Source organism: Lynx canadensis, chromosome C2 (genome assembly GCF_007474595.2).
Source record: "Lynx canadensis isolate LIC74 chromosome C2, mLynCan4.pri.v2, whole genome shotgun sequence".
In the NCBI taxonomy this organism is placed as follows: domain Eukaryota; kingdom Metazoa; phylum Chordata; class Mammalia; order Carnivora; family Felidae; genus Lynx; species Lynx canadensis.
The window spans coordinates 46517341-46537176 of record NC_044311.2 but is presented as its reverse complement, the minus strand read 5'-3'; the positions used below and the strand labels follow the sequence as shown (position 1 = coordinate 46537176).

Here is a 19836-nt window from a genome sequence, read left to right as displayed (position 1 = left end):
ACGTGACAAACTGTAATTTACTCTCTTTAGGGATCAAATCAAATCAACATATTCACAGCTAGAGGTTATAAATCTAATTATATGTTATATAGAATAAGAGAAAATTTGTATTTGAATACATTATTACTTTCAACATAAAGTTATCAAAAAGTAAATTTTCTAATAAAATATTGTCCATATTATTAAAATTTAGAGAAAATATGGATATGACTTATTGATTCTGTCTGAGAATCTCACTAAAACATAATCACAGGGTTCTAGGTCATAGGACTTCACATTGCATTGCTAAAGAAGCCAGCTACCTATAAATGTTATACACCTGATCATTATGTACAGAAATTTCTATTCTGACATGTTACACATTCTTAAGTTTATTGTATCATCTGAAAATATTATCTGTGAATTCCATACCATATGGTTAAATTCAAGATTTTATATGCGTCCAATATTCTGCATGTGTAAATAAAATGTCTGACTCCAGAGCCTATTCTAGAACTCATTCTCACATCATCCTGGAGTTGTCTTCCTTAGAGCTATGTTATAAGATGACTCTGGGACTAAACCATGTGATAAATTATAACTTAAACATCCTTAGAGAGAATCTAAATATGGTTTCTGAAGTGCAACCCTACCACTTACTAGCTATGTGACCATTAAACTCTCTGTGCCTTGGTTTCTTCATCTGTAACTTTCATAGGGTTTGGCAACAGTTGAATGAATTAAATGTATAAAGTGCTAGAGCAACTGTGCCTGGTACATTTTAAGTGCTACCTGTGTTTGTTATTACTATTATTGTGTTGATGGTTTACGATGGGATTTGATGACTCAGTCATGAACAATCTCATTTTTTTTTTCCACCCAGGGTGGAATCCATAGCAAATAGAGATCAAAGCACCTGATTTGTTACTGGTAAGCCTGGGCTGCAAAATGAGCTTGAGTTGAAAACTAAAAATTATAAATAACTTACATGTCAGCAATGAAGTATTGACTAAAGCAATACAGCTATATCCATACAATAGATTACCATATAGTGACCAAGAGCTATACGCTAGAAGTAGGTTTATTAGCATAAAAGACTTACTGTCTTTTGACAATTGAATTTTTCAATTCTATTTGGACTTGAGACAATAATTTCTTTTAGGAACAATTTTACATTTGTTTGAAAGAGTTCTTTGCTAAGACCACTGGTCTACTCAAATATTTTTGGTACCAAAATCTCTAAGTGGGGCAAAATTACCATTCATAAAGTATGGAGTGGGACCCAGAATGAGGAGAGTATGGAGACTAGCAAAAGGCAGGACAATGGGCAGGGGATGCTATTTGCTTTCAGAAAAATTATTGGTTTTGTTGTTTTTTTTTAAATTACTTTTTGTTGAAAATTATTGCAGAGGTTAGGTTTAAAACCAAAACTGGTGCAAGGGAAAACAGAGAAAGCATGAATAAACGCACAGGCTGGAGTCAAATGATGGTCAATATGAAATAAGCCCTTAAGAATATTTAGAAGCTATGAGTGGGAATTTAAACCACTTATGATATATAGTTATATTATCCTGTGAAGCTTATTAATTCTAATGGAAAAAAGTTTCTGCTTTAGTAATGGCCTAGTAATTCCTATTGATCCACACTTCCTGCAAGGGGCATCTCTAAACTCTGGGAATATATAAACAACCAACTACATAAAGATACTACAGACTGAACAAAACAAAGCAAGGAGGGGGATCCATACCTGGCAGAAGTAAAAGGCACTGAGTAACATTCACAGTTACATTTTTAAGTAATCAGGCCAGGCTGGTTTGCTAAAATATAGAAATGAACCTACAGTCTATCTGGCATGAGAAAGCAAAGAATGAGTCCAGAGTAAACTCAGCAACTGGAAAGTGAAGGGGGAAGAGCCCTGGAGAAGAGAGAGTTACAGACAGGGAACTGCACATCTGGTATATAAATTCTATTCAAGTCTCTAGCTGACCTCTGAACTATGGATGTGCTGGAAAGACTCTAAACAGCTCAGTTAAGGCTAAAATAAGTGAAATGAGATTGCAGGGCTTGGAGTTTGAGTTCAGCCATGAAACAAAATATTTGTGCTTTTCCATGGAACATAATAGAATCCAGAGACTCCACAATATATTATTCAAAATGTCCAGAACATAATCCAAATTTATTAGACATGAAAAAGCAGGAATTTGTGGCCCATATTTAAGATAAAATGCAATCAATGAGCATAAATGTTGATATGACCCACCTTGTGAACTAGCAGACACAGATTTTAAGCATCAATTAGAACTATGTTCAAAGGTATGGAGGAAAATATAAGGGATGTGGCAATGGCATCTGGCGCATGTGTTTGTATATATACACTCTATTCTTTGTATAAGACAGCAGTACTTATAAAAGCAGTGATGACAGAAAGTAGTCCAATCATGTACACTAAAAACGAGCATTGTGGGGCGCCTGGGTGGCGCAGTCGGTTAAGCGTCCGACTTCAGCCAGGTCACGATCTCGCGGTCCGTGAGTTCGAGCCCCGCGTCGGGCTCTGGGCTGATGGCTCAGAGCCTGGAGCCTGTTTCCGATTCTGTGTCTCCCTCTCTCTCTGCCCCTCCCCCGTTCATGCTCTGTCTCTCTCTGTCCCAAAAATAAATAAACGTTGAAAAAAAATTTTTTTTAAAAATAAAAATAAAAACGAGCATTGAATTCAATTTTAAGGACATTGATGCATAATAAACAACCATATAAAATATACCTTGCTAAGTTCTAGAAGGGCAATAAAAAATTAGATGTGGTTCTTCTAGTCACAGACCTTAGAGTTCACTTGAATCTAAACAACTATGTTATAAGTGCAAAAATAATTCATTTATTTCCAGATCTGCGGAGGAGACGACCTAAAGGAAGGCTTTCAGAAGGAGTGACAGATGACATGGGCCTTAAAAAATGCATAAAATTTTTCGTACTTGGGCATGATGGGACAGGGGTGAGCATCTAGCTGTGCACAGTGAAGAAAGTTCTGCATATAGAAGTGAGGTAACCATCTTTGGCTGGAGAGTATAGTTTGTGAAACTGGCAGTGGGAGATAACATATGATAATATTGGTGGGCCCAGATAGTGAAATGCTGGACCAAATAGCTTAGACAGGATTCTAAAAACAATAAGGAACCAATCAAAAGACAAGATGCCAAAGCCCAACAAACCCAGAAAGAATTTCCATTATTCTTTGTTTAGAATTCTTACAATCACCTAGTACAAAAAGTAAATGGAAGAGCTCTTATAGTTTTAGTGCAGGTCTCTTGTCTGCTGAGGATAAAGCTACCAGGTGACAGACTTGGCAAGAAAAGGATTAAGAATTATGCTATGAAATTACTTAACATTTTGGTTACAAGATATATCTAAGAGTTTGTGGCTCTATAAAATATTTCACTGCCCTAATTAAAAGAGTCCCTATCTCTTGGGTAAGGGTAGGGAAAATTTATTTCCAATTTTGCAAATTAAAACCCATGCAAAAAAAAGCAAATTACAATTACGTTAGATGTTTCTAAGTTTGCAGAAATAAGTAAACACTTCTTTCCTAAGGCTCTTTTGTGGCCTTTTCTGATGAGGATATTCAGGAGATTATGTTTTCAGTTTATTATCAGGCAGGTATAAAGTCACACTAAAATTTCAAAAATATTGACCACAAAGGCAAGGCATGAAAAAAATATCTTAAAGCCTAATAATAAGTAAGAAAATAAATCCTTTGTGAGTAACGCATTTTTATAATATCTCATTTGTTTGAATTATGTAAGCACTAACTGGGGATATTTTGGGTTTTTGTACTGTCAGAATATATCACCAGAGTATAGGACAGAAAGGGCAATAGAATTTTGTCTTTGTACTCATAATACCTATTTTATCCTTCATGTTACAACTAATCATTTTTTTAATATAACTTATTGTCAAGTTAGCTAACATACAGTGTATACAGTGTGCTCTTGGCTTCAGGAGTAGATTCCTATGATTCATTGCTTACATACAACAACACCCAGTGCTCATCCCAACAAGTGCCCTTCTCAATGCCCATCACCCATTTCTGCCCCCCTTCCCATCAACCCTCAGTTTGTTCTCTGTATTGAAGAGTCTCTCATGGTTTACCTCTCTCTCTATTTGAAACTATTTTTTCCCCTTCTCTTCCCCCAGGGTCTACTGTTAAGTTTCTCAAATTCCACACATGAGTGAAAACATATGATATCTGTCTTTGTCTGACTGACTTATTTTACTTAGCATAAATACAGCTAATGACTTTAAGGAAATGAGCATAGACATGTGGCCATGGACACATTTTGTTACATGTAAGTGAATTGTTATGTGATACTTATTTGATTTTAAAAAGCTAATGTAGCATCCATTTGGTTTTTCCTATATTTGTTTTGTGGCATAGAGGGATGCCTGGATAATCTATATGAATATGCGCATAAATATTTCTTACATTTTACAATTTCATAAAGTGCACTTTGTTTAGAACACTTCCTTCAGTGGTCTTATGTGATGTTCTATGAACATGAAAACAAGGCTCGTTCCAGATGTAAGTCACTGTCTTTAAGATACAGTCGTCCAAAAGTATTTACCTTTGTTTTGTTTTGCTTTGTTTTATTTTGTCGTGCTTTGGGTTTTCTGATAGACACTTTGTGTTCCATAGCTCTGAGATTTTTGCAAATCTTCTTCTTCTCTCCCTTTGTGTACTTTGGTAAAATCATTTATACCTAAATTCCCTGAGAGACAAGCTCAAACATGTCTCTCTTTTTGTCGAACCATCTCTTTAGGCTCCATTTAATTCAATTCTTTGCACTAAAAACCATGAAACAAAATAGGACTTATAATTACAACTTGACTCCAACTCATGATCAGTACAAAGAAATACATAGAGACATCCTTGAACTCATTACATTGCTTTCTTGCTTGTTGCTATGGTTGACTTTAAATTTTGTTCAAGACCACAATCTCTAACAATAATCTCTAATAGTGTCTGCTTAATCTGTTATTCAGTTTTCACATTAAGTTATAAGATCAAATGAATAAGAATAACGTAGAGAATGTTGCCAACATATTTTTCTTCACAATCTGGTGATGATTAAATGCAGACTACTTGCTGCTTTATCTATCTTCTATTTCTTTTACACTGGTTGAGAAAGTCTTATAACATCTAGGGTTTTGGATTTATATGCTCAAGCACTAGACAATGCCAGCCCAGTTTCTTTCAATTCTTAGGTGAAGAAACCAATAAATACTTCCCATCCTCTTCTTTTCACAGACTCCGGGCACAGCATGTCTTTAAAAGAGTGTCAAATCTTTGCTTCTCTGATTTACGTCTATGAGTTAAATCAAATTCTAATTGGCCTACATCTGCACATGCAAAACAGTGTGTTACACAAGCATCTCACTTTTCCCTGAATGGAAACATCAGTCCATGACTTCATCTTCTAAAGGATGTCAGGGATTTGAATTGGTGCCTCAGCTTGCTCATCAACATCTCCCTGAAGTGATCTCCCATAAGGAAGTAGAAGACAGGGTTGACGGTGCTGTTCAGAAAGGCCAAAGGCCGAGTCACAATGTATAAGGAGTTGATGATGGCCTGAGCACAGCGGGACTGCTTCCACTTTCCCAGGCGTGAAGCAATCCTCACATTCCGCATGATGTGGTAGGGAGTAAAAAGCACGGAGAAGATCACAACTGCCATGATGACTAACGTGAGGGGCTTTTCAAGGGGCAAAGCAGTAGCAAGCTGTATGCTCCTCTGCTTTAAGAACAGAGCAATCTTGAAATAAAAGAAGCACATCACCAAAAGAGGAATGAGGAATCCCAAGAAGGTTAGACACATGCTATAAATGAGGTTGTATTTGGGGTCCCCAGAGCTTGCATAATCAATACAGTTGGTGCCATTGACAGCTATATTTGGATGTATAAGAGAAAGTATGGGCAGGAGCTCTAGGGTTACTAAAACCCAAATACCCAAAGAGATTAAAACAGCGAACTCTTTCTTTTGCAGAAAGTGTTCTCGGAAAGGATGCTTCATGAGCAGGTATCGATCAACGCTGATAAAAGTCAGAAAAAGGATGCTCGTGTAGAGGTTGGCATGAAGCACATATCGGTTGCTTATGCAGAGCACATCCCCATACGTCCACTTTCCTTGAGAATAACTTCTTATCAGCATGGGGAGGGTGCACAAAAAAGCCAAGTCTGAGATAGAGAGGTTAAAGAGATAAATGTTACTGCTATTCCAGTTCTTCAGACAGAAGAGGTAGCCAAACACAACAGTTGTATTTGCAAGGACTCCCACAACAAACTCGATCCCATAAAAAATGGAAAGATAGTACTTTTCCAGGGAAATCTCTGCTGCCAGCCAATTTTGGCAAGTTTCATTCCATGCCTAAGGAAGAGAGAGAAAAGAGAAGGTTGGAACACCAGCTTATGCCTAATGACAAAACTGCACATAAGTAATAATAATTTAAAAAAAACGCTTAAAACTTGAACTATGAAAGGTTAGTAAGGAGTGCACATACGTACACATTCATATACAGATATATCATTAATATATTATTTTAACAAATATTTATTAAGTGCCTTTGAACTATGCGCTAGGCACTGGGGATAACAGCAGTGAGTCAAACAAAGTTCCTAATCTCAAACAATTTATACTCTCTTGGGAAGAACCAGGATGCAAATAAATGCATGTCTTATAATGGTAAAAAAATGTCCCAGACATAAGGGGAAGCATGTGCAAATGCCCAGAGGTGAAAACACACGTAGAGGACTTCACAAATAGCAAAGAGGCCAAGAAATGGTGCAGTGAAATAAGTGGAGCATCTAGTTCATTTTTCTGCTTCCAGCACCTCCCATGGTCCCCAGCATATCATAGTTGCTCACCCAATTCTGCTAAGTTAAATACAATTGAACCACAACCTAGGAGAGGAAACAGGGATTCTTATAACTCCGGTCCTGCTATTTTAATAGATTTTACTGTGTTTCCATATTGTCAAAGAATTGTGGTTTTTTCACTCAATTTGTAAAATATAATTCCAGTTTTAAAAAAATTTAACATGATTTAAAAAAATTAAAATATGGTGCTTCCATTCTTAGTAATAATAGTAACGGTGGCCACTACTTGCTGAGAGCCTGTAGGATATCTAAGCAACATCCTTGAAGTCGTCTGTAGCTTGTCTCCAATAACAAGTAAGCTACCAAGTCTTGCCTATAGTGTTTGGATATTTCTTGACTCCATTACCATTGCTCCATCTCCTTCATCACCATTCTAGTCCAGGTCACCATGATCTTTATCTTGGCCTGTACTGTATCTTCTAGGGTCTCCTCACATCCTCTCTGGCTCCCTTTCAACCTACCTTTGGCTTGAAAGCATGACAATCTTGAAAACTACAACCATAATTCTGATTCTCCTCAGCCAAAAGACTTAAGTGACTTTCCTCTGTCTAGGAAATAAATTCCAAATCCGTAACGACACGCATGACCTGGCTCCTGTAGGCCACTTCAGCCTCACCTCGCCTGACCCCCCTCCTTACTTATCTTCTTCCTGTTCTTTGATTGCACACAGAACTTCCCAATGCTCAGTTCACTGAAACCCATCTCACTGACCTTTTCCCCCTGTGACCTTGCCCCATCACAAACACTGCCTTCTATCTGCACGTCCTTTCAGACTTCAGTTCAAGTGTGGATTTCCCAAGAGAGGCTGTCTGACCCACCCATCTTAACTTCAGCCCCCCATTCTATGTTCTCATTATAAACGAAGTTTCTTCAAATTTCTCACAACTTGATCACACTCAGAGTTTATCTTCTACCTCTGGCATAGTGACTGCCAGATAGGGAGATGGTATATAAATGCTTGCTGCGTGGAAATGAAGATAAACATTTGATAGTTTAAAAAAAACATTTTTTACAAATATTTCCTCTAAGGTCAGAGAAGCAGTAAATCCAGCAAATTAAGCCCATTGCTCTATTTCACTCTAAAAGTTGACACTACACGTGGGGTGCCTGGGTGGCTCAGTCGGTTAAGCATCCGACATTAGCTCAGGTCATGATCTCACAGTTCCTGAGTTCGAGCCCCGTGTCGGACTCTGTGCTGACAGCTCAGAGCCTGGAGCCTGCTTCAGATTCTGGGTCTCCCTCTCTCTCTGCCCCTCCCCCACTTGTGCTCTGTTTCTGAAAAATAAACAAATGTCAAAAAATTTTTTAAGTTGACACTACACGTAAAATGACTAATATTTAAAACAGGCAATTGTGGTAGTTAGGTTGCTTTGTTTAGACACACATTTGTGGAAGGTAAGATTTCATATATATCTTCCAGAATCAATTTTTTAAATTAAGGTCAATTTAAAAATTATGAATTTACCTCTGACATTAATAAATATCAGAAAGTCTAGGAAATGTACCAAAGTATTAAGAGTTCTATCCCTAGGGATGAGATACCAGATAACTTTTTAATATTGATTTATTTTTGAGAGAGAGAGAGAGAGAGGGAGGGGCAGAGAGAGGGAGACAGAATCCAAAGCAAGCCCCATGTTGACAGCAGAGTCCAATTTGGGGCTCAGACACATGAACCATGAGATCATGACCTGAGCCAAAGTCTGGTGTTTAACTGACTGAGCCACTCAGGTGCCCCAATACCAGATAATTATTAATGTAATATATAGAGTATATATAATTAATTATACTATATATATTAATATATATAATTATACTATATATATTATTAATGTAATATTTAGTATATATAGTATATATATAATGTAATATATATAGTATATATATAGTATATAGTATATATATATATATATAGTATATATATATATAGTATATAATAGAGTCAGTTTATCTGGACTTTCTATTTGTTTCCCCAAATCAACATGTATTTGATATTATTAGGATTTCTAGAAATACAGCAACAAAATTAATGGTCTTTTAAAGATATATATAGGCTTTATTTTATAGGTCAGTGGCAATTTGCCACTATTATTTTTAACTCTATTCCCTGATGCTTTCAGCTCCATGACTTCTGGAAGTGCATTCTTCCCTGCTTTCTATGACATGGCAGTCTTCTCACTATCCTCCTTTCTCTCTTTGTGGACTATTTGCCCAAGCTTCAAATGTTGGAGCTCCCAGAGCTCAGATCTGGGCAACTTCGTTATTTGGGGAGTGCTCAAAAAAGCAGGTGCACACACTCAAAGGTATAGTAAGACAATAGAAAGTTTCCTTAAGACTCAGTTGTTCCACTTTGAATTTCCAGTTTTTCTAGTTCTTTTTCTAGTCCTCTCTCTTATTTTTCTGACTACTCAGTTCTTAAAATGCATGGGCTGACGTCAGTAGCTTCTGTGCAGCAGGAAGGTTTGACTGCTATTGCAGAAAAAGACAGCCATGAAGACGTGCATTACTACATGTGCCCGATTCCCAATAACTAGCACTGGGGCAAGTCAGGGGCCGTGCTGACGCCATGGAGAAGGCTTCTTCTGCTTCAAGCTGTCCCATGGGAATGGAGATTCAGGGAAGTAGCAGGGATACAGCACATCAGAACTGGAATAAGGAAACTGAATGACTAGTCACCTTTGTCTTGCTTCTCAGAGCGGTTGCTTTATATTTTTAGTTTTATTTTAAAAATAACTTTGAAAAGTGAATGTTATTCCGTAACACTAAGAAGGTACAGGTAGGCAAAAAGAAGGAATGAAAATTAATTGTCTGTAAACCAACTAGTCCTCATATCTGGATACCTGTTTACAGTTTAATATTTATTTGAATTTATTTTTTATAGAAATGAGATTATCCTCTTTATGATATTTTATAATCTGCTTTTTGGTACTTTATTTCATTCTTAAAGTAATTTTCTTAAGTTCTTAATAAATGGTGGTTCATGAAGGTCAGGCTGTCTTATATTTGCAGGCCAGTTTAAGTCTCACTGAGACCCATAATTTTCTGGGTGCTAGAGTCCAAATTAGATGATGTTTATAGTCTAATGTGTTTTAGTGTGGCCATTATAATTCTACAAATTGATGAAGTAAGCTGATCCTTTAAGGAAAATTCTCAGTTGAAGGGATATTCCTTCATGAAAAATTAATATTCTCTGTTCCACTTTCTCGTGGTTGTTTTTAATTTTTAGGAAATAGAAATCATGATAAATAGGTTTTAACTGTTTTGGGTGAATTATTTATTTATTTTAGCTATTGGTAATTGAAGTGAAATCTTTAATTATATGTCCAAACATATATCTAAAGCTGTTAGAATTATTAAATTACAAGCAATAGTCAATACACACATAAGCAGATAAGTAGTACTCATTTGGATTAATGTTTCTTTCACCTTAATTGTATTCAGTCTTTTAAAAATGTACACTATTGAAGCTTAAATTTAAAAATATATTTGACAGCTTATTAGCATTTAAATTGTTTTTTACAATCATTATAATTAAACAAAGATTACTTATGCATTTTAAACCTTAACTGCTTCTTCAAGGCACATTTACATGGCAGTATGAGTCTTTTTTAACAAATTGCTATTTTCATTAATAAACAACTTGAATGAAAAAATATATATTCACACTGATAAGATACAATCACTTAATATTGATAACTTCATTTTTTGTATATTCCAGAATTTATACTATAAGTCAAGGTATTAAAAAGTAAAGTACCAAATTATGTTTATGAATTAAAAAAAACTCACCAATTATAAAAAGTTCTGGAAGGTAAGATAGCAATGGCTTCTGCAATTTGTCATTTTTCCTTAGTGAATTACTTTCTTGAAAAATTGTAACTTTTGCAACCGTAATTGTAATTTTAACATAAATGCTAAATTTAATCTTTAGAATAACTTAAGATTCCCTCTAACATATTATTTTCTAAACGTGAAATATTACATGTGGCTGATTTTGTCATACAATTTAGAAACTTTACATTTTTTCTGTAAGTAGTTACATTTAAGCAAATCTGATTACTCTTTTTTGTTGAAATATGTTACCAAGACATTAGCAAATGTAATAAACATCTTTAAATAAATTTCGTATCTGGCAATTAAAAAAAGACATTCAATTTAGTGAAAAATAAATGTAGGAGAAAAAATTATGACTTCCTTTTGGTTTCCTTTATTGTTCTTCATGTTATGAATGACAGTTCAGACAGTTCATTTAAACATCATTTAAAACCTTAACTGCTTATAGGCCATTTAAAAAGAAACCCCTGAGGGAAGTCTGGCATTACTTTGTGCACCTGGGTGACATGAGTTGCATTATAACTTACCATTCTGTTGGAAGGCCCTGATCCCTTGACGGAAACTCTTTGCCAGCAACCTGATACAACTTCTAACCCAAGACTGTGCCGCTGGACATAGTGAAGCCTAATTTGCATATCATGCAGACAAGATTAATAATTCAAAAGTCCAGAAATAATTTACTCAGTTGAACTCCCAAGTCCAGTTCAAGGGGAAATTCCTGTGAAGTTGAGACACAAAACGAATTACTCATGTCACAAACAGATTTTGAAAAGACTACTGTTGAAATCATCTTATTCACTATCAAAACAACAGAGAAGCATTGGTCATTTTCACGTTTACTTGCATATTGAAAGTTAGTATAGTTTATATTGGATATGCAATTGCTTCTGCTTTTATTATGCTTTTTCTTTATTTTTCAAATTGACAATTTTTAATGAATTCTATGTTGGGCATATAACTAAACAGCTATTATCAACAATTTTGAGGGAGGTATAAAACTGAAGTTTTGAAAGCAAATTTGGGTATATGCTTTGTTAGTGTTCCGGCAAAAGGGACACTAGAGTTTCAGGTATTTCCCATTTTATTTTCTGTGATTAAAATCAAGAGACACATTAAACACACACACACACACACACACACACACACACACACACATCAGATGGCTAGGGATTAGGGAGAGAGGTGGTGTCTACCTAAGATAACCTCAATACGTGGCATTTCATATATTCTAATCAAGGCTTAGCATAGCACCTGAAAGCACACTTCCACAAATTCAGACAGGAAGCACACCTGGCTTTTTTTGAGGATTGTATTAGATTTATATTCAAATAAACACTCATTCTGCTTGATCTGAAGCATAAGGTTTATGCTGAGAAAGTCCCTATTTTACAAGCAGTAGTAATTTCATTTGACCGTGATAAAGTTGAATGTTGAGTTAGCAGTGACAGGCAGAAGCTCCAAAAGAAATTCTATTAGAGTCAGTTCTTCTAGCCAAGAATTTCCCCTTCTCCAATATATGAGAGCCCAAAACTTAGAAACTTAAATATATATATATATATATATATATGTGTGTACATATATACATATACACATATATAACATACTTAAGAGTATATATGTGCATGAAATATAAATATATTTATATGTCAAATGCATGTGTATTTATTTGAAATAAAGTCTCTATAATTTGCTGGGTTCTTATGATATTCCTGGTATTGCACTAAGCACCTTTATGTAATGGATGTTTACAAAAACTCTGAGGTTTTTCTCTCTTGTTTTTAAAAATTTTCCATATTATGGATGAAAAAAAAGAAGCTCAGAGAGGTCAATCAACTTTCCCAAGATCACAGAATCTGTACGTAAAGCAACCTGAGTCTAAACCTATGTATTTTGATTTTAAAATCACCAGCTCTGATTCTTGATTGCCTACAAGATTGAATGACAATACCTTTAATGTACACCACAGATTGACTCAAAGTTCAAAAATTAATGAGAGCTATTTTTCAAAAATGCAGCTCTTTTCTACATATAAAAGAAAAAAAAGACTAAAAACATCATTTTTGTCTATAATTTTAAAAGGGCAAAAACCAAAGCGTTTGGATGACCAGGCCCAGGCTTATTAATTTTAAACATAAACTAACATGACTTCCCTCCAAACAACCATGGACACATGGATATATCTCACAGGCTTCTGCACCATTCTGGTGAGAGACAAGTGTTATTCCCTCCTTGTGGGGTGGTATAAATTCACCAGAACTTCCTCTTTCTTCTCCCCACATCCTGACTCTGGACTGCTAACATGAAAAACGGTCTATACTTCTGCTTTCTTGTAGAAGGAGTGATCAGATCTGTGGCCTGGTAGTCTTACTTCCCTTCCATGTCCTTCTTCATCAAAGGTCCCATTGCCTCAGGATGCTTATAATGGAGAAGCTGGAGTCATTATGGGGCGGATTTAATAAAAGGTCTCCATTACTTCCATTCTTTTCATGTTATGAGTCTTTATTCAGATCTACAGGAGGTAATTGAACAGAATCAAGGCCAGAGTCAGAGTTATGTGCTCTGTGAACAGGGCTCATGTCATGGGTGTGCTACCTTTTAGCGACATAGGACCTTATGCTGTAAAGGACCACACACTTGTCATAATGTTCTACTGTTACATCCCAACTGAATTTTTACTAACTTTTTAACAAGAGGCCCTATATTTTCATTCTGCACCCAGTTCTGCAAATTAATGTAGCAGTCTTGCCTGTGAGAGTACAAATCTAGAAAATCATTTTTATTGAGCGTATAAAATTTCAACGAGCAAAGCTTTGGGCTTGGGGGTTTTGTTTTGTTAGAAACAATGTGACATGTTTGAAATTTACTGCTTGAGCAGCAATGAAAATTTTAAAGGCAGTCATTTTGCAGTATAATTTATTGTCTAAAAGTTAATATGACATACTGGTTAGCCCTGGAGGCAAACTGCCCCCTTTCAAATCCTGGTTTCACTGCTTACTGGCGCTCAGTGTTCTTACTTGTAAAGGAGGGATAATAAAAGTGCCAGTCTCACTGAGTTGTTATGTATATGGTTGAATTACATCGTTTATACATATATTATATAGTATGGGTACATATTAATTGCTACATAAGTGCCTGCTATTCCAGACGTTTATAACAAATGAGAAGGAGACCTCTTCAAAATGATCATGTCAACCAATGCCATCAGTGTTAAACTATCTGCTGCCCAGGAATGTCCGTTTAAAATGACCTTATAAAAGCGAGTATGGTAAAAAAAAATAGAATTCTAATTCTGGATTTGCCTTTTACTTTCTGTGCAGTCTTTGAAAAGGTAACATAACACGGTTTCCTCATTTGGAAAAGGGGAATAACAATTCCTACCCCATAAACCTCATAATGCTCATAGTAACCAAATGAGATGTTATGTTAAAATGTTATGGCCAGGACTGCAAGAGAAGTTCATGTAAACCAGGAGCACTCACCAGGAAATTCAGGAGGAATAATAAAAGACTAGGAAAGATAATAAAACTATTTATTAAATTCAATGTTAATAATCAGTCTAATATTTTCTGAACACTCACTCTATAACAATATCTGTGTACCTTAGTTCCTTTAGTATTCACTAGGATTCAATGCAGCGTAGACTGCTGATATCCCTAATGTTCGGATGAAGAAACTGAGGCAGAACAAAGATCAAATAATTATCCATAATCAAACAGCTCATAAATGCCTGGGTTATAATTTGAAGTCTTATCTGTTTTACTCTGACCAAGCCTTTGACTGTTATTTTGTGTCTTTCATGGTAAAGAAGGAAATGTTATGTTGAAATATAAAATGACTATTGTTAAACCTTTTTTACTCTAAATATAGCACTTTTGTGTGTTTTGGCCTAATAAAAGTAAGTTTAAAACTAACACACGGGCGCCTGGGTGGCTCAGTCGGTTAAGCGTCCGACTTAGGCTCAGGTCGTGATCTTGTGGTCCGTTGAGTTCAAGCCCCTCATCCGGCTCTGTGCTGACAGCTCGGAGCCTGGAGCCTGTTTCCGATTCTGTGTCTCCCTCTCTCTCTGACCCTCCCCCGTTCATGCTCTGTCTCTGTCTCAAAAATAAATAAACGTTAAAAAAAACAAACCTAACACTGAGTTTAGTTATTGGTTATTATATTTACTGGTTATCAGATTCAATAATCTGCCATCTAAATAGAACATTTTAGATAAGAAACCAGAAATGTTGAAAATAAGTAAAGTACTCATAGGAAGTTTCTAAACATCCTTGAGCATGTTTGGAAGACACATTTCTTTCAACAGCATTAACAAGTCTGTGTGGAAAACAAGCTGGTCTAAGGTCACACAGATCTTCAAGAAATCAAGAGCAGGGAAAATAAAGGAAAATTAATTCAGCTCAAGGAATTTATCCTAAACCTGTAAGAGTGATAACAATATTATTGCCTTACTAATGATATTACAGTTCCAAAGAGCTTGAGATGGATCAAGAAGATTATTGAGCAGGAAATTTTGGTGTTGCTATACTGGATGGACATACCCAAGGCTGCACGGTTATTTCCCTATCCAATTATGGTTTTACATAAGACATTAAGAGAACAGCAAGACAGTAAACATAATAGAGGGCATATGTGGTGTATGTATGAGGCATACATATGTATATATATACGTAAAAATATATGTATATGGGTATATGTAGTGTATGTATGAGGCATATATATGTATGTATATGTATATGTATGTATATGCCTCATACATACACTACATATACCCATATGTGGGTACCATATATATGATATATGGTACCATACCATATACACGTATGTGTACACACACACACACACACACACTCTTCCAGATTCTAGAAACCAAACTATCTATGGACCAAATTTGCTTTACCATGGAAAGCTGTCTGTTCCACATAGGCATACAAGCTGAGACAAAGCAATCTGTTTCCTCTTACATAAAGAACTTTGTCGTTGCCACAACATCATTGCCAGCATTTTTCTTTCATCATGAGATTGAGAAAAATGTGACATGTTTATTATTTTTTGGCATAATTCAAAGAAATTGTTTTCTGCTGAGTTAAACCATATTACTTGTTAAAAGTATTTGGCTATGGCTGAAAAGATTCTAAATTCTTTGAACTATTAATAGGTAATCTAGGAACACAGCAAACTACCTTTTCATTTTCAGCTTATATTCATATTCCAACAGCTAAAGGATTTTTAACAATATATGGTAAACTTAATCACAGGTGTATCCCTACAAAAATAATGTTGTATTGTTTGTTTGATATGAAATTTAAACATTTGTGTGATATATGGAGATAATTTTCATTCCTGGCTGTCACTAAGGCATAGCCTTTTTGATTAAAATAAAAGAGTTTGCCTGAAATATTGAAAAATTTTATTCATTTGTTAGTTGACTCTTCAACTACTCAGTCTTTTCCAGTCATATTTACTGTGTTTTTGCATAAATTTGCTTGATTCTTGGAATATTTTGCATTATTATGAAAACAAAACAAAAAACAGCTATTTCATTGCTTTGATGTACATATAAACACTTTCAATTGGGTACGAATTAATTATTCCCCATCTTGCATTTCTTGTTTGCTCTAATTCATCATTTTCCTTTGGAATAAGGAACAAGAAAGTTTGATTGAATATCACTAAGCACTTTAATAATTGAATTGAGAGGTTTTCAAAATTCCCTAGAGTATGGGAAATATGTTCATTAAGAGAGTTAAGTGCTTTGTGAGTGCATTATAGGTTAAATTAAGGAAATTGCCTGCCCCATTAATAAAACATTTAGTGGTATAAATCTCCTGTACTAGTATCTTTACCTCTGCAATATACTCATTGATGCAATTATTAATTTTGAAGTATGTTTTACACTGACTTACTATACTGCAAAACTAATAAAATATGATTTCACTAGTAGACCAGTAATGTAATGTATATGTAATATAATGAATTTTCAGGCTGCAGTATTTCTGACAATTACAGGTAAACAATGTAAAAAGTTAAGAAAATACTTCAAACGCTACCTTTTAAAAATATCCCCCACCTTGTATGTATTACTTATGTGTCTATAAGTAGTATGTTTTCATGTTAACCTAACTTTAAAACCCAACATCACTTGTATTATTTCAAAGAAGAGTACATTTACCTAGAGGAGTACTGAGTAATGTGCAGAATTGTTGAATCATTATGTTGTACATCTGAAACTAACATAACACTGTGTTAATTATACTTTAAAGTGTTACTAGTGCTGGTCAAAATGCCTAGCACAGACTATTGGATCAGGAGATGTGCTTAGAAACCATTGTGTAGAGCTGCCTCATCCTGAGCACAAGAACGTCATTGTCAGTGGTTAGGAGGGACCTGGATGGATGGAGAAGGCTGAGTCTGGGAATACGGAGGGATGTTCTGTGTACAACAGAGATGCCAGGATTCCATGTTGGGGGAGGAAAGAGTGGTAGGGAGCCCACCCTGATTATATATATATATATATATATATATATATATACTGCCTCCTTTTGGAAGAGGAAAAAAACCACTCTCTGATCCATCCCCAGATTAGCACCTACCATTGTCTCTTTTATTTAACAAAAAAGAAGGAAAGAAAGATAAGAGCGAACTTGAGGAAGAGGATCCAACAGTTTGACCCTCCACGAGGACTCCATCTTCAGGAGAGGGGTATAACAAACCAGGAGCTTCTCACTGTCAAAGGAACTCAAAACACAAAAGCTTATGCCAAAAACAATTAACTCCAAACAAAACCCTGTTTTGTTTGTAACTGTGACCACAGTGAAATGCACCAGCTGCATCAATTTGTTTTACCACTGATACAGCCTCTACCCTTCACAGTCCAAGGAAACCTTTTGAATAAAAACGGCCTATTCCCTTGGTGCTATCATTTCTTCCTCCTTTACTCAACGTCTTTTAAGACCTATATGTGTATCAGGACCTGGAAATCATGAAATGCTCATTTGTAGCAGAGATCAGAATAAAGGGGAAATAAAAATGAACTAAGTTTTTTAATGACAGTAAATTCTTGAATGTTAAATATCAACATCCGTGAGAGGGGAAAAAGCAGAGATTAGAAAAGACTTCCACAAGCAGTATCTGATATTTTTTTTTCTCTCCTAACTTCAATTCCTTCCCCATTAGTGAGACACTAATATGTCATTGTGTAGCTCATTTCCTGCCTTCTTTTCAATAGTGAACTCAATAAACATGTGCTTATCACCCACTAGGTTCAAGGGGATATAGGGTAAAAAAGGATTAATAGGTGTAAAAACCTGACCTCAAGGAATTTATGATGTTTTTATACTTAAATCTTTTTAAAATTCTCAATAAAGTCTAATCCTACATGGAACTTCTCTTGCTTGCCCTCCATATCACTTCAGCTAGTCCATAATATGTGCTTGTTATTGTTGAATTCTTAGAAGAAACATTTTTTATAATACTGTATTAATGATCCAGCTTTTCCATAATCCCTGAAAATCTCTTTTGCTTTGCTAAATCAAATATTGACCTTGAACAATTTACATCATTATCTGAGCCTTGATTTTCTGATAGGAGAAGCAAATTAGTGGGCTGAATTATGAATGACAAGCAAGAGCTGCCTCTCTCCATGCTTGAGTTCATAGTAAACATTATTTATCAATCACACTGTTTCTTCTGTACCCAAACTTAAACTTAAAATATTTCTTAATAGAATCCTCCAGCAACTCCTAACAAATTAAAGATATCATTCTTAGTACATCTTGGTTTGAATATAAGAGTTCTTATTTAATATAAATTGCTTGGTTCTAACACATGATAACTTCTTGAAAATCGGGTACCAACTGAGAATTTGTTTGTTTTGTCTTTGGTATTTATTGTTTTTATTGAGGTAAAATTGGTATATAACATTATATAAGTTTCAGGTGTGCAATATTATAATTTGATATTTGTATACACTACAAAGTGGCCACTGTATTACCACCACACGTCTAGTTACCATTCATCGCCATACAACTGAGCCCCTTCACCCATTTTACCCATAACCACCACTCTCCCCTCTGGTAACCACCAATCTGTTCTCTGTATCTTTGAATTCATTTTTGTACTGGTTATTTTGTTGATTTTTTTCAGTTTTTTAGATTACACACATAAGTAAAATAATACATTTTGTCTTTCCCTGACTTATTTCACTTAGTATAATACTCTCAAAATCCATCCATGTTGCCACAAATGACAAGATTTCCTTTTTTATGGCTGAGTAGTATTCCAGTATTCCATTTTGTATATATATATGTGTGTGTGTATATATATATATATATAGAGAGAGAGAGAGAGAGAGAGAGAGACCTGTGGAATATATTCCATTTTGTATATATATATGTGTATATATGTATATATATATATATATATAGAGAGAGAGAGAGAGAGAGAGAGACCACACATATAGACCATTGTGTGTGTGTGTGTGTGTGTGTGTGTGTGTGTATCACATCTTAACAGTCCATCTTTTGATGGGCACTTGTTTCCATATCTTGTTATTATAAATAATGCTACAATGAACACAGGGGTACTTATATCCTTTTGAATTAGTGTTTCCATATTTTTTGGATAAATACCTATCAATGGAACAGTTGGACCATGTGGTACTTTTTCCCAATCTTTTCCACTCTTTCATATTTCCTTATTTTCCAGGCTTCTAGAAAACTGGTTGCGAGTTTGACCACAGTTGTTACATTAGCTAGATTTGTTTATTCTGGTTTTAACGGCTTTATTATGTCTGAAAATTATTTGGACCTCTTCGGCTATTTTTTGCAAAATTTCAGCTTCTAAGTAACAAGTGAATTATTGTTTCACTGATCATTCTTTGATCACATGACTTTTAAAATTTTATTCAAGGTTTATGGGGTATCAATTTCAACTTAAAGTAATCCAGAGTATTTGCCAACAAATAGTGCTTAAAATTTTCACAATTCATTTTTGTGAAAAGCGGATTTGTGACTAATGCAAGGTCCTTGTCTACCATTGGTTATTACATAAGCCTCCCTTTAAATAGCAGGAAGAGTTATATATATAGAACAAGGGACAAGAAATTGC

The 19836-nt window shown here is 35.2% G+C and overlaps 1 protein-coding gene across 1 annotated transcript; it reads right to left on the bottom strand.

The window, feature by feature from the left end:
• Positions 1 to 4195: 4195 nt before the first annotated feature.
• On the bottom strand, positions 4196 to 11366 carry SUCNR1 (succinate receptor 1). Its single transcript, XM_030330463.1, has 2 exons — positions 11259 to 11366; positions 4196 to 6391 (listed from the first exon to the last, which is right to left on the bottom strand). Exons 1-2 carry the CDS (start codon positions 11364 to 11366, stop codon positions 5438 to 5440), a joined length of 1062 nt encoding a protein of 353 aa, XP_030186323.1. The 3' UTR covers positions 4196 to 5437.
• Positions 11367 to 19836: the final 8470 nt, after the last annotated feature.